This window comes from Ranitomeya variabilis, chromosome 8, assembly GCF_051348905.1.
Source record: "Ranitomeya variabilis isolate aRanVar5 chromosome 8, aRanVar5.hap1, whole genome shotgun sequence".
NCBI lineage: Eukaryota > Metazoa > Chordata > Amphibia > Anura > Dendrobatidae > Ranitomeya > Ranitomeya variabilis.
In genome coordinates this window covers 144,542,315-144,556,758 of record NC_135239.1, presented here as the reverse complement: position 1 = coordinate 144,556,758, position 14,444 = coordinate 144,542,315, and the positions used below count along the sequence as shown (strand labels likewise).

Here is a 14,444-nt window from a genome sequence, read left to right as displayed (position 1 = left end):
TAAAAAAAAATTTCCAAATGTGTAAAAAAAAAATAAATAAATAAAAAAATTCCAAAATAATTAAAAAAAAATATATATATATTATTCCCATAAATACATTTCTTTATCTAAATATAAAAAAAAAACAATAAAAGTACACGTATTTAGTATCGCCGCGTCCGTAACGACCCGTCCTATAAAACTGGCCCACTAGTTAACCCCTTCAGTAAACACCGTAAGAAAAAAAAAAAAAAACGAGGCAAAAAACGCTTTATTATCGTACCGCCAAACAAAAAGTGGAATAACACGCGATCAAAAAGACAGATATAAATAACCATGGTACCGCTGAAAGCGTCATCTTGTCCCGCAAATAACGAGCCGCCATACAGCATGATCAGCAAAAAAATAAAAAAGTTATAGTCCTGAGAATAAAGCGATGCAAAAATAATTATTTTTTCAATAAAATAGTTTTTATCGTATAAAAGCGCCAAAACATAAAAAATGAGGTATCGCTGTAATCGTACTGACCCGAAGAATAAAACTGCTTTATCAATTTTACCAAACGCGGAACGGTATAAACGCCTCCCCCAAAAGAAATTCATGAATAGCTGGTTTTTGGTCATTCTGCCTCACAAAAATCGGAATAAAAAGCGATAAAAAAATGTGACGTGCCCAAAAATGTTACCAATAAAAACGTCAACTCGTCCCGCAAAAAACAAGACCTCACATGACTGTGGACCAAAATATGGAAAATTTATAGCTCTCAAAATGTGGTAACGCAAAAAATATTTATTGCAATAAAAAGCGTCTTTCAGTGTGTGACGGCTGCCAATCATAAAAATCCGCTAAAAAACCCGCTATAAAAGTAAATCAAACACCCCTTCATCACCCCCTTAGTTAGGGAAAAATAAAAAAAAATGTATTTATTTCCATTTTCCCATTAGGGTTAGGGCTAGGGTTAGGGCTAGGGTTAGGGCTAGGGTTAGGGTTATTGCTAGGGTTAGGGCTAGGGTTGGGGCTAGGGTTAAGGCTACAGTTAGGGTTGGGGCTAAAGTTAGGGTTAGGGTTTGGATTACATTTACGGTTGGGAATAGGGTTGGGATTAGGGTTAGGGGTGTGTCAGGGTTAGAGGTGTGGTTAGGGTTACTGTTGGGATTAGGGTTAGGGGTGTGTTTGGATTAGGGTTTCAGTTATAATTGGGGGGTTTCCACTGTTTCGGCACATCAGGGGCTCTCCAAACGCGACATGGCGTCCGATCTCAATTCCAGCCAATTCTGCGTTGAAAAAGTAAAACAGTGCTCCTTCCCTTCCGAGCTCTCCCGTGTGCCCAAACAGGGGTTTACCCCAACATATGGGGTATCAGCGTACTCAGGACAAATAGGACAACAACCTTTGGGGTCCAATTTCTCCTGTTACCCCTGGGAAAATACAAAACTGGGGGCTAAAAAATAATTTTTGTGGGAAAAACAAAGATTTTTTATTTTCACGGCTCTGCGTTATAAACTGTAGTGAAACACTTTGGGGTTCAAAGTTCTTACAACACATCTAGATAAGTTCCTTGGGGGGTCTAGTTTCCAAAATGGGGTCACTTGTGTGGGGCTTCTACTGTTTAGGTACATTAGGGGCTCTGCAAACGCAATGTGACGCCTGCAGACCATTCCATCTAAGTCTGCATTCCAAATGGCGCTCCTTCCCTTCCGAGCCCTCCCATGCATCCAAACGGTGGTTCCCCCCACATATGGGGTATCAGCGCACTCAGGACAAATTGGACAACAACATTTGGGGTCCAATTTCTCCTGTTACCCTCGGGAAAATACAAAACTGGGGGCTAAAAAATAATTTTTGTGGGAAAAAATTTTTGTTTTATTTTTATGGCTCTGCATTATAAACTTCTGTGAAGCCCTTGGTGGGTCAAAGTGCTCACCACACATCTAGATAAGTTCCTTAGGGGGTCTACTTTCCAACATGGTGTCACTTGTGGGGGGTTTCTACTGTTTAGGTACATTAGGGGCTCTGCAAACGCAATGTGACGCCTGCAGACCATTCCATCTAAGTCTGCATTCCAAATGGCGCTCCTTCCTTTCCGAGCCCTCCCATGCGCCCAAACAGTGGTTCTCCCCACATATGGTGTATCATCGCACTCAGGACAACTTGGACAACAAATTTTGGGGTCCAATTTCTCCTGCTACCCTCGGGAAAATACAAAACTGGGGGCTAAAAAAATAATTTTTGTGGGAAAAAATTTTTGTTTTATTTTTACGGCTCTGCATTATTAACTTCTGTGAAGCCCTTGGTGGGTCAAAGCGCTCAAAACACATCTAGATAAGTTCCTTAGGGGGTCTACTTTCCAAAATGGTGTCACTTGTGGGGGGTTTCAATGTTTAGGCACATCAGTGGCTCTCCAAACGCAACATGGCGTCCCATCTCAATTCCTGTCAATTTTGCATTGAAAAGTCAAACGGTGCTACTTCCTTTCCGATCTCTCCCATGCGCCCAAACAGTGGTTTACCCCCACATATGGGGTATCAGCGTACTCAGGACAAATTGTACAACAACTTTTGGGGTCCAATTTCGCCTGCTACCCTTGTAAAAATACAAAACTGGGGGCTAAAAAATCATTTTTGTGAAAAAAAAAAAAAAAAGAATTTTTATTTTCACGGCTCTGCGTTATAAACTGTAGTGAAACACTTGGGGGTTCAAAGTTCTCACAACACATCTAGATAAGTTCCTTGGGGGCTCTAGTTTCCAATATGGGGTCACTTGTGGGGGGTTTGTACTGTTTGGGTACATCAGGGGCTCTGCAAATGCAACGTGACGCCTGCAGACCAATCCATTTAAGTCTGCATTCCAAATGGCGCTCCTTCCCTTCTGAGCTCTGTCATGCGCCCAAACAGTGGTTCCCCCCCACATATGGGGTATCGGCATACTCAGGACAAATTGGACAACAACTTTTGAGGTCCAATTTATCCTGATACCCTTGGGGAAATAAAAAAATGGGGGCGAAAAGATCATTTTTGTGAAAAAATATGATTTTTTATTTTTTTGGCTCTGCATTATAAACTTCTGTGAAGCACTTGTTGGGTCAAAGTGCTCACCACACATCTAGATAAGTTCCTTAGGGGGTCTACTTTCCAAAATGGTGTCACTTGTGGGGGGTTTCAATGTTTAGGCACATCAGGGGCTCTCCAAATGCAACATGGCGTCCCATCTCAATTCCAGTCAATTTTGCATTGAAAAGTCAAATGGCGCTCCTTCCCTTCCGAGCTCTGCCCTGCGCCCAAACAATGGTTTACACCCACATATGGGGTATCAGCGTACTCAGGACAAATTGCACAACAATTTTTGAGGTCCAATTTCTTCTCTTACCATTGGGAAAATAAAAAATTGGGGGCGAAAAGATCATTTTTGTGAAAAAATATGATTTTTTATTTTTACCGCTCTGCATTATAAACTTCTGTGAAGCACTTGTTGGGTCAAAGTGCTCACCACACATCTAGATAAGTTCCTTAGGGGGTCTACTTTCCAAAATGGTGTCACTTGTGGGGGGTTTCAATGAGGCACATCAGGGGCTCTCCAAATGCAACTTGGCGTCCCATCTCAATTCCAGTCAATTTTGCATTGAAAAGTCAAATGGCGCTCCTTTCCTTCCGAGCTCTGCCATGCGCCCAAACAGTGGATTACCCCCACATATGGGGTATCAGCGTACTCAGGACAAATTGTACAACAAATTTTGGGGTCTATTTTCTCCTGTTACCCTTGGTAAAATAAAACAAATTGGATCTGAAATAAATTTTGTGTGAAAAAAAGTTAAATGTTCATTTTTATTTAAACATTCCAAAAATTCCTGTGAAACACCTGAAGGGTTAATAAACTTCTTGAAAGTGGTTTTGAGCACCTTGAGGGGTGCAGTTTTTAGAATGGTGTCACACTTGGGTATTTTCTATCATATAGACCCCTCAAAATGACTTCAAATGAGATGTGGTCCCTAAAAAAAAATGGTGTTGTAAAAATGAGAAATTGCTGGTCAACTTTTAACCCTTATAACTCCGTCACAAAAAAAAATTTTGGTTCCAAAATTGTGCTGATGTAAAGTAGACATGTGGGAAATGTTACTTATTAAGTATTTTGCGTGACATATGTCTGTGATTTAAGGGCATAAAAATTAAAAGTTGGAAAATTGCGAAATTTTCAAAATTTTCGCCAAATATTCGTTTTTTTCACAAATAAACGCAAGTTATATCGAAGAAATTTTACCACTATCATGAAGTACAATATGTCACGAGAAAACAATGTCAGAATCGCCAAGATCCGTTGAAGCGTTCCAGAGTTATAACCAGGGTGGATTGATTTAAATCACGCCGATTTAAATCATGATTTAAATCACGATTTAAATCAAAAGATTTTTTTCTATTTAAATCGGATCGATTTAAATCATGATTTTAATCATGATTTAAATCACTGATTTAAATCAAAAGGTTTTTTTTAATATAAATCACGATTAAAATGAGAAGTGAGAGCAGTGCGCATGTGCGCCCATAGTTACACGGACGAAACTAGAGGCAACGATCTAACGCCAGGGTGAGGGGGGGGACCCCAAAGTAAGTAAAAATCTTTTTTGTTTTACTATATGGCAATAGGTAGGTGTTTAAAAGCAGCATGTCTTAATTGTATAAACTATTAATAGCCTCCACATTTTGTTCATACTGCCCCTTTAATTCCACACTTCTAGCTTGGTTTCACTTTTGGTTTAGTTTCTTTTTCCATTCAGTTGACATGCCCAAACTTGTTGGATAGTCAGCATCCTACAGAAACCTCTGGAAGAGCATGGCATTGTGAATGTTACACATATACAGCCTTTATTCTACTGAGTTAAACAACTCAGCTTTATCTCATGATGGAAGAACCTTTGGATGGTAAAATATTTTCCTCAAAAAGCAGTTTATTGAAAAAAATCCGATTTAAATCAAAAAAATCCGATTTAAATAAAAAAAATCCGATTTTTTTGATTTTTTTAAAAAAACATTGATTTTTATCCACCCTGGTTATAACCTCATAAAGGGACAGTGGTCAGAATTGTAAAAATTGGCCCGGTCATTAACGTGCAAACCACCCTTGGTGGTGAAGGGGTTAAGTGGTAAAAATTAGAAAATTAAGAAAAAAAAAAAAAATTTTGGCAAAGCCCGTAACATTCATTTTTAGGGATATGGGGCTGTGTGATGGCTTAATTTTTGCACTTGAGCTGACATTTTTACTGATAATATTATTGGGTAGATACAATGTTTTGATAGCTTCTTGTTGCAATGTTGCGGCGGCCCAAAAAATTGGTGTTGGGGGGACTTGTTTTTTTCTCGTTACGCCATTTACCAATCTGATTATAATTTATTTTATATTTTGATAGATCAGACTTTTATGAACGCAGTGATACCAAATGTCTTTTTTTTTTTTTAAAGGGAAGGTGCCACCAGTTTTCTTGTAGTTTGCTTTTTTGTGAAATTAAGCTTAAAATAGTAATTAAAATGTATTAATGCAATGATTGTACTGTATATATTATATATTATTTTCTTACAAAACATATATAATTACCACTAGGGGGAGCATTTTCCGTTTTAAACCTCAAGCAGCTATAATAAGACTTAACAGCTTTACTGTTAGCTGGAAAATTGGGGCAGTAACTGTTGACATCACCAGTTCTCTCCCCTTTTGGGTGATCTACTATTCCGGGGCAGAAGGAAGAGTAGCATCACAGGGCAGCGCCGTTTTGTGGGTGTCTGCCCTGTGATCTGCTATCATCAGCAGTTACTGTCTCTCTCTCCCATCAGTCACATGTCTCTCTCACCCAGACTATAGGTATCTCACCCCCCACCACAAGTTCACTACAGGACTGCAGCTCCTTATCTTATGAGGGATGAGTCACAGCTCTTGCTGACAGCTCCTGCTGGGATAATGTTGATCATACACTGTTCCTACTTGATGTCTTTGTAGTCCCTGATACTTTGCCTGAGCTTTTCTCCTGCATTTTACTCCTTTCAATCTAGGATCTGTTCTGAAGCAGTACTGCTTCTGTTAGCATATCCTAATGACGAGACAAATCGACAGCCGAGGGCTCCATGAAAATGGCAGCAGAACACTCCCACTACTGTGAATTGTGCAGCCCACAGAGGCGTGCCCAGTTCACAGCAGTGACTGCTCCATTACAATAGATAGGGTCAGCAGCAGCCTGTCAATCTCCTATGACCATGAGGTGCCGTATTATGACACTGATAGTGTCGTGCTGCCGCTGTGAAAGCAAGATGTCAGCCTCCAGTGTCTTCTGTAAACTCCTATAACACACAAAATGTTTCAAATGCAATCAAATCTTGGTTATAACAACATGGTATGCTATATTACATTGATTTATTAATGATCTACAAACGCGGTACCTTCCCTTTAAATGGGGAAAAGGGGGTGATTTGAACTAGTTTTTATCTTTTTTTTTCACAAAAAATTCCCTTTTCTATTGTATTTAATTATCCCCTTGGGGGACTTGATGCTGCGATCATCTGATAACTTGTACTGAACACCGCAATACATCAGCACTGATATGTGTACAGCCCATCAGTGTGCCCGTGACCTAATCACTGGAGTCCGATGGGTTGTCATCACAGCCTGGGATCTGCTCAAGACCCCTGTACCTGTCATTACAATCCTTGTGTGAAGGCCAGACAGTAGGTGAAATGATGTGCCCCCCGGCTGGCATGTGTTAAATGCCGCCATCAGAGATGAAGTTTACATCATAATAATAATAATAATTTTTATTTATATAGCGCCAACATATTCCGCAGCGCTTTACAACTTATAGAGGGGACTTGTACAGACAATAGACATTACAGCATAACAGAAATCACAGTTCAAAACAGATACCAGGAGGAATGAGGGCCCTGCTCGCAAGCTTACAAACTATGAGGAAAAGGGGAGACACGAGAGGTGGATGTCATCATATGTTGTGATGGGGTTAAAGAGATAGTGGAACAGATGATATTCAAGTTCTCTATCTCAAAACATATCTTTGTAGGTTCTGCTCACAAATGGAAAGTCATACCCAATTTATCAAAGCTAAACTATAGTCATTGCTGCTTGTCTATTTCTATCTAGTGAGGTAGGGTGATAAAGGGAGGATCCAAAACTTTGCAAGACAGTTACATCATTTTCTTTATTTTTTTTTTTATATTACAGCAAAACCATTCAAAACCTTGTCATGATAAAGTTCAGCGACCTAAGAAAATAAAGGATGCGAAACCCAAAGTGAAGAAGCTGAAATATCACCAGTATATACCTCCTGATCAGAAGCAGAAAGAATCTCCAGGAATGGACTCCTCTTACGCCAAAATTCTGCAACAACAACAGCTTTTTCTGCAGCTACAAATCCTTAATCAACAGCAGCAGCATTACAACTATCAGGCCATCCTTCCAGCACCCCCAAAGTAAGCTGCATGGTTTACAGCATTGGTCGGAGCTTAGTTATTTCCCTCTACTCGTTGTGATAGGAATGGATCAATTATTAAAAAGATTAACATAACAAAATATCTTTATTTTGGTGTATTTATTATGAAACACAAATAAAATTCCACTTCTTCACAGATCTGTCAGGTCTTCTACGTAACATTATCTGAATAGCATTGGTCAGCGTGGGATTGGCTGAGCTTTGTGGGTATTTGATTTATTTATTCAGGATTTTCATGTGAAACACTTTAAGGCTATGTGCACACTCTGCGGCGTGCTCTGCGGGTTCTCCCGCAGCGGATTTGATAAATCTGCAGGGCAAAACCGCTGCGGTTATCCCTGCAGATTTATCGCGGTTTGTTCCGCGGTTTCCGCTGCAGGTTTACTCCTACTATTGATGCTGCATATGCAGCAATATGCAGCATCAATAGTAATGGTAAAAATAATAAAAATTGGTTATATACTCACCCTCTGATGTCCGGATCTCCTCGGCGCTGCACGCGGCGGTCCGGTTCCAAAGATGCTGTGCCGAGAAGGACCTTCGTGACGTCATGGTCATGTGACCGCGACGTCATCTCAGGCCCTGCTCGCACAGCAACTGAGACGGGACGGCCGCGTGCAGCGCTGAGAGGTGAGTATAACATGATTTTTTACTTTAAATTCTTTTTTTTACACACAAATATGGTTCCCAGGGCCTGGAAGAGAGTCTCCTCTCCTCCACCCCGGGTACCATCTGCACATTATCCGCTTACTTCCCGCATCGTGGGCACAGCCCCATGCGTGAAGTGAGTGGTTCAATGCATTCCTATGGGTGCAGAATCGCAGCGATTCTGCACAAAGAAGTGACATGCTGCGGGTTGTAAACCGCTGCGTTTCTGCGCGGTTTTTCCCGCAGCATGTGCACAGCGGTTTGCGGTTTCCATAGGGTTTACATGTAAATGTAAATGCTATGGAAACTGCTTGCGGACCCGCAGCATCAAAATCGCCGCGGATCCGCGGTAAAACCTGCAAAGTGTGAACATGGCCTAAATGTAACCTTGTTGTGCCAGAATGGTGAATGTCAGTCATCACTTTGTGTAAGAGGAGATAGCCGGGCTCTTTTGATGACTCCTGGGAGCATTTAATCAGCTTTTATCTGAAAACACTGAAAAAATAGAAATGCCGTCATCATGTGGAGACATGTCACAAGTGCTTTAATAGAGATTGTGTATTGTGACTGATTATGTTCCTTTAGTAACAGCATTAAATGGTATAGGTTCAAAAAATAGCGCACACTGAAATCATTGCTATGGTTGATCTGTGCTACTTTTTTCTAACCTGATTATACTTTGTCCCCGCTAATACTAGGCCACCGCATGACCAGCCGACCACCGCTGGGACTACTGCCACTGCTGTGCGCACTTTACCTGCAGTCAGCATGTCCACTCATTGTGCATCTGTGGGATTTAAACAGAACATTACCCCAATTTCTGCAACAAAAACGGGTCCTCTGCCAAGCAATTTGGATGACATGAAGGTACAATAAACATTAAGAATCATTAGTTTTTCATTTGGACACACCAGTAAAACTCCTGTCTCCGTAGGGTGACACAAAGTAGTAATCTCTTGTGCAGCTAGCTGGATCAAATGCTTTATATCTCTGAGAAGATGATCAGCCAGGGCCCGGGACATGGTTACAGCTGCCGCTCACTATGCATAGAGCCCTGATGCCGCATGATGGAGAGACGGAGGCTGCTGGGATGAATAAGATTAATTTCCTCCCTGCAGCTGGGCTGTCAGCATGGCGGCCGCACGACTTCTGAAAGCCGCTAACATGCAGATGATATAACTGCAGGTTAATAGCGTTCCTTTAAAGACTTGCTTCATGGAGTCTGGTCAGTCCAAGGCTTGGTGCTCTTTCGATTGAGGGCCTTAAGAGGGTCTGTGATTTCAGGTAGTTCTTGATGAGCTGCTACAAATAGTTGTCAAAGCCAAGGAATCCATTATACAGAATCTTTCTCTAGATCAATCATGTATCCCAGGGATGGCAATTCAGGAAGTTCACAGGCATTTTTTGGGTTTAACCTAGAGCTGATATTGTCACAGTCTTCTTAACACCAAGCAGACATACGGACATTGTGTACACCTTAGGAAAAGATTCATTGTGTTTTACGGTTTTGGAGAGTCCCTGAGCTCCAGCCGTAGTTTGTTTTAAAATAGCAAACTGTTCCTTACTTCCCCTTCTGGGGTCCATTGCTGACCCCCCGTCATTACTCCTAGTGTCTGTTATTGTCTGCATCACTGATATTATGTAGTGATGAGCGAACGTGCTCGGATAACATGTTATCCAAGTATCTTGTCCTCGAGTCCCTGTGGCTGCATGTGTTGCCGCTGTTAGATAACGTATGCAGCCTCAGGGACTCGAGGACGCCCAAGATACTTGGATAACACGTTATCCGAGCACGTTCGCTCATCACTAATGTTATGTCAACAGTGTTGCAGCTTGGCCCAAGTTAATGGCACAAGCTGCTGAAGTCATTGACTACAGTGCTATCGACATGATGTCAGCACCTCAGACAATAACCGGACACCAGGAGCAAGGACCTGGACCTGGGGAGGCTGAGTAAAACAGAGGTTTGTTTTTTATTAAATACAAATGCAACTTAGAGCCAGGGATTTTCTAAAGCTGGGAAACCTCTTTAAGATATCACCGAAATAGATGAGGATATAAGGAAACAAGACATCACACAAGATTTAATTCACAAAATATTTGAATATTGTCCCAGAGTGTTACACAGCCGTTAAGAGATTTTCCCACGAACAAAGTAGACTTTAATCAATAGATCTTGGAATAATAATAACTTCCACAATTATACGTGGTTAAATAAAATGTTCCTGTGCTGAGATAATCTTATAATTGTGTCCCTGCTGTGTACTGTGTAATGGCTGTGTCTGACCGTGCAGGGACATGGACTGGTCATACCACATCTCCTGGGCAGGGGAGGAAACAAGACATACAGACATTACAGAATAGGATCACAAATAATTATTAATTTGAGGTGTAGCATAGAAAATTGGAGAGCGAACACAAGCGCGATAGTGTCCTAACGGGTAAAAACGGTGAGAAACTAATGGGGTTGCAAAATAGCAACATTGACATCAACTTAAATCAGCTGCAACAGAACACGAGTCTGTGGACGAGGAAGGGATTCAACAAGTGGAGGAAAGTACGTGTCAAACCTGCGCTGCTAAAAGATCCAGGATATCGCCTTCATTCTTTAAAATCGTTTATTCTGAACAGGTTTAGCAGTCAGCGCCTTTCAAGGTCACACAGGACCCCTTCTTCAGGACAAAAACCTTATGATAACCCTTCAACACCCCACAGCCAAGTTGCAGGGGTTCAATTGGGCTGACACATGGAGTCCCTTTTCTGTTTTCAGATCCTGTGATTCCTGGGATATTAGATGTTTTCATCATGTCATTTTGTCTCATTTAGAATGGTCACCACAAAAGCGCAGGACAAATACTCTTACTGTGTCGTAGGACTCCATTAGTCTGAAGCCGGAAGAGTGTACTTTTTGAACCCATTGTGGCTGGTATACAGTAGAAGTAGTATACTGGCTAGACAGAGTCCAAAAGAACACCATATTAAAGGGAATCTGTCAGCAGGATTGTGCACAGTAACCTGCAGACAGTGTCAGGATCGGTCAGTGGGGTATCTAAATGTGGTGCTTCGCTTAGGTGTTCATACTAATGGCTTATCACAGGTCACTGAGGCACTCTATTTTACATACTGATTTATTATATGGTATGTATTGTGAAAAAAAAAATTGCCTTCAGTAGGCTCCTGCGCTGCAGCATGATCGCATGTGTAATGTGCATTAAATTGTTTTATTTAGTCTTACACATTGATTCTGAAAAAAATTAAACTTTCTCAAAATGGCGTTGGCCACTCATGTGCAGTAGCATCTATTGGCGATCCAATAGATGCTACGGTGCAGGCGCAGCCGGCGCCATTTTGCTAGAGGAAAAAAAAGTCTCCACCAAGATGGCACCACCTGCGCAGTAGCATTTATTGGATCACCGATAGATGCTACTATGCAGGCGCCGCCGGCACCATCTTGATGAAGACCTTTTTTTTTTTTTGTTCCTCTAACAAAATAGCGCCGCCGGCGCCATTTATAGAGTGTTTTTGTTTTTTTATTCAGAATCAATGTATAAAACAATTTAATGCTGTAGGTTACCGTGCACAATCCTGCTGACAGATTCCCTTTAATGGACAAACAAACAAAAAAGCTATCTTGAATAGCGTGGAAGATTGTTTTTCAAACCTAAAGAGATGACATGTAACATGGGGAGCCTTTGGGTGACAGGTGATGGACATCACATTGGGGATCGGTAACTCACTCGCTCAGACATATACATCAGAAGCTTTTCCAAATGCATATCCCCAGTCCTGGCTATTAGAGCTGGATTTAATTGTATAATGGTGCTGACTTCACTGGGCAGAGCGCTGATGTGAAGACTATCACTGTGCTGTAACAGTCCCCTGGTATGCATGTGCAATTCATCTGTATTTATAAAGATGTACTGTAATGTACATGTAGCATTAGTCATTAGACTATATTTTTGCTTCATTATTATATATCACTTATGTGTTTTGTTCTGATTCTCCTCTGTGCTGACTATAATCAGGTAGCAGAGTTAAAGCAAGAATTAAAGCTGCGTGGTCTGCATGTGTCTGGGACAAAGGTTGACCTCATCGAAAGACTTAAAGCAACACAAGAAATTTGCACTGATCCTGCCCATCCAAAGCCGGTGTCTGTTCAGCAGCCTAAGCCAAGTGAAGGGCTATTAAGAAAGCCTAATGTTTGCCCCTCTCCCTCAGTGGCAGAACCATTTAGCTTATGTGGGTTCAGTTCCACACCACCATGTTCACCTTGCCCCTCAGAGGTTTCTGTGGCTAGTGCAGAAGATGTGCTCCCTGCCGGAGACTCGTCAGCAGAAACTGTAACTTCTCCTGTGACACAACTTATATTCCTGCCATCTCCAGCACCAGTCATAGAAAAACCCTCTACAGATGTCAAAGACAAAGATGGCATGCTACAAGAGAAAGACCGGCAGATTGAAGAGCTAACTAGAAGGTTGAAACAGAAACAAGAGTTAGTAGAAAGACTAAAACAACAGCTTCAACAGGAGAAAAGAACACAGCCGCCTCCACTGTCTGATGGTCACCAGACTTTAAGTGTGCAACTAAAACACGAAATTAGCCAAGTTACTTCTGATTCCAGTGGATGCATGGAGACCTCATCTACAAGAGCGACACTAAAGCCAGAAACTAACAACCTGCTAAAGTCAGAATTCTTTATAAGTTCAGCATGTAAAAACGACGGAAGTAAAAGTGGTGGCTTATGTGAAGCACAGTTGGTCCTCGCAGTTAACAGGCCAAACATCCCACATGGGGAGGACACTAAATCATTCATATTGCAGGTTGGTAGAAACATTTGGTTTCATATAAAGGAACTCTGCCATTTGATTTATATAAAAATAAGCCAAATAAACATTCTAAAAACTAATTTGTAAAGAGGATATTTAATCCATGTACTGGGGCAGCAGACACGTACATCAGCTCCATACTGGCTGTAAAAGTGTGCATTCAGTAATGGTAAAGTGACTTTAAAGAGATAAATGTTCCGAGATATGGAGACACTGCTTCTAGTGGAGGATCCCGGTACATACTGCATGAGCAGGGCTCTGCCATGTGCATGACTTCTAACTCTGTAATATTAGTCATCCCGAGCATCACATAATAGACATTTAATATTAATACCGTATTAGTGTTATCACATCAGGGGTGTGTGGGCTTGATTTGACATTTTATGGATCATTTGACTTGAAACACTGGAGGTACATTAATAACTGCTATTAACTGCTATAGAGAAGCTGCACATTGCACCATAAGGTAGGCTACCTTAGACAATGCCATAAATTGGGGGGTGGTCTGGGATTAGTTTTTTGACACATAGTTTTAAAAAAACAAACAGGCAAGTAGTTGCTAACAGAGGCAACTATCTGCCTGTTATACGCAGCGCCAGCACAGAGCAGTCATAGACCTCTCCTGCCGGTGATTCAGATGCTCCCTGTCAACAGAGCAGCTCTTCTTCTTCCGCTCTGGTGTCGACGGGACGTCTTTGCTGACGTCGTGCTGCTTGACAGCTGACCCCGCGACTCCACCAGTTAGGCATCGGGGAGCCGGCTGTCAATTGCATGACGCCGGCAGTCCAGCCTTGTCTTGTTGCAGAAGCAGCTGAATTCCCAGCAGGAGTGGTCTGTGACTGACCTGTGTCGGTGAAGGATGGCACCAAGCACAACAGGCAACTGCCTGTCTGTTAGTGTTTGGGCACTTTTTTTTTTCAGAAGTTCCGAATATTTCCTTTAAAGGGAATCTGTCACCATATTTGCCCTATGTGAACTATTAACCCCTTTCTGACCTCGGACGGGATAGTAGTCAGAACCCCCTCACCGCCGGAGCCCGCATCAAAGCCGGGACATGTCAGCTGTTTTGAACAGCTGACATGTGCCCGCAATAGCGGTGGATAAAATCGCGATTCACCCGCCGCTATTAACTAGTTAAATGCCGCTGTCAAACGCTGACAGCGGCATTTAATTGGAGCTTCCGGCCATTGGGCCGGGAATGAGCGCATCGCTGAACCCCGTCACATGATCGGGGGTCAGTGATGCTTCTGCATAGTAACCACAGAGGGTCCTTGAGACCTCTATGGTTACTGATGCCGGTTTGCTGTGTGCGCCCCCTGTGGTCTGCGCTCATAGCAAGCCTGCAATTCAGCTACATAGCAGCAATCTGATGATCGCTGCTATGTAACTGAGCCGATCGAGTGGTGCCAGCTTCTAGCCTCCCATGGAGGCTATTAAAGCATGGCAAAAGTTTAAAAAAAGAGTTAAAAAAAAGTGAAAAAAAAAATATAAAAGTTTAAATCACCCCCCTT

The 14,444-nt window shown here is 41.9% G+C and overlaps 1 protein-coding gene across 2 annotated transcripts in view; it reads left to right on the top strand.

The window, feature by feature from the left end:
• Nucleotides 1–14,444, top strand: part of MRTFA (myocardin related transcription factor A) — a 194,766-nt gene that overhangs the window by 151,536 nt on the left and 28,786 nt on the right. For both annotated transcript variants that reach the window (XM_077278872.1, XM_077278874.1), the window contains exons 9-11: nucleotides 7,192–7,439; nucleotides 8,806–8,974; nucleotides 12,133–12,927. In XM_077278872.1, the coding sequence (XP_077134987.1) occupies nucleotides 7,192–7,439; nucleotides 8,806–8,974; nucleotides 12,133–12,927 (1,212 nt within the window). The remainder of the gene's footprint in view (nucleotides 1–7,191; nucleotides 7,440–8,805; nucleotides 8,975–12,132; nucleotides 12,928–14,444) is intronic.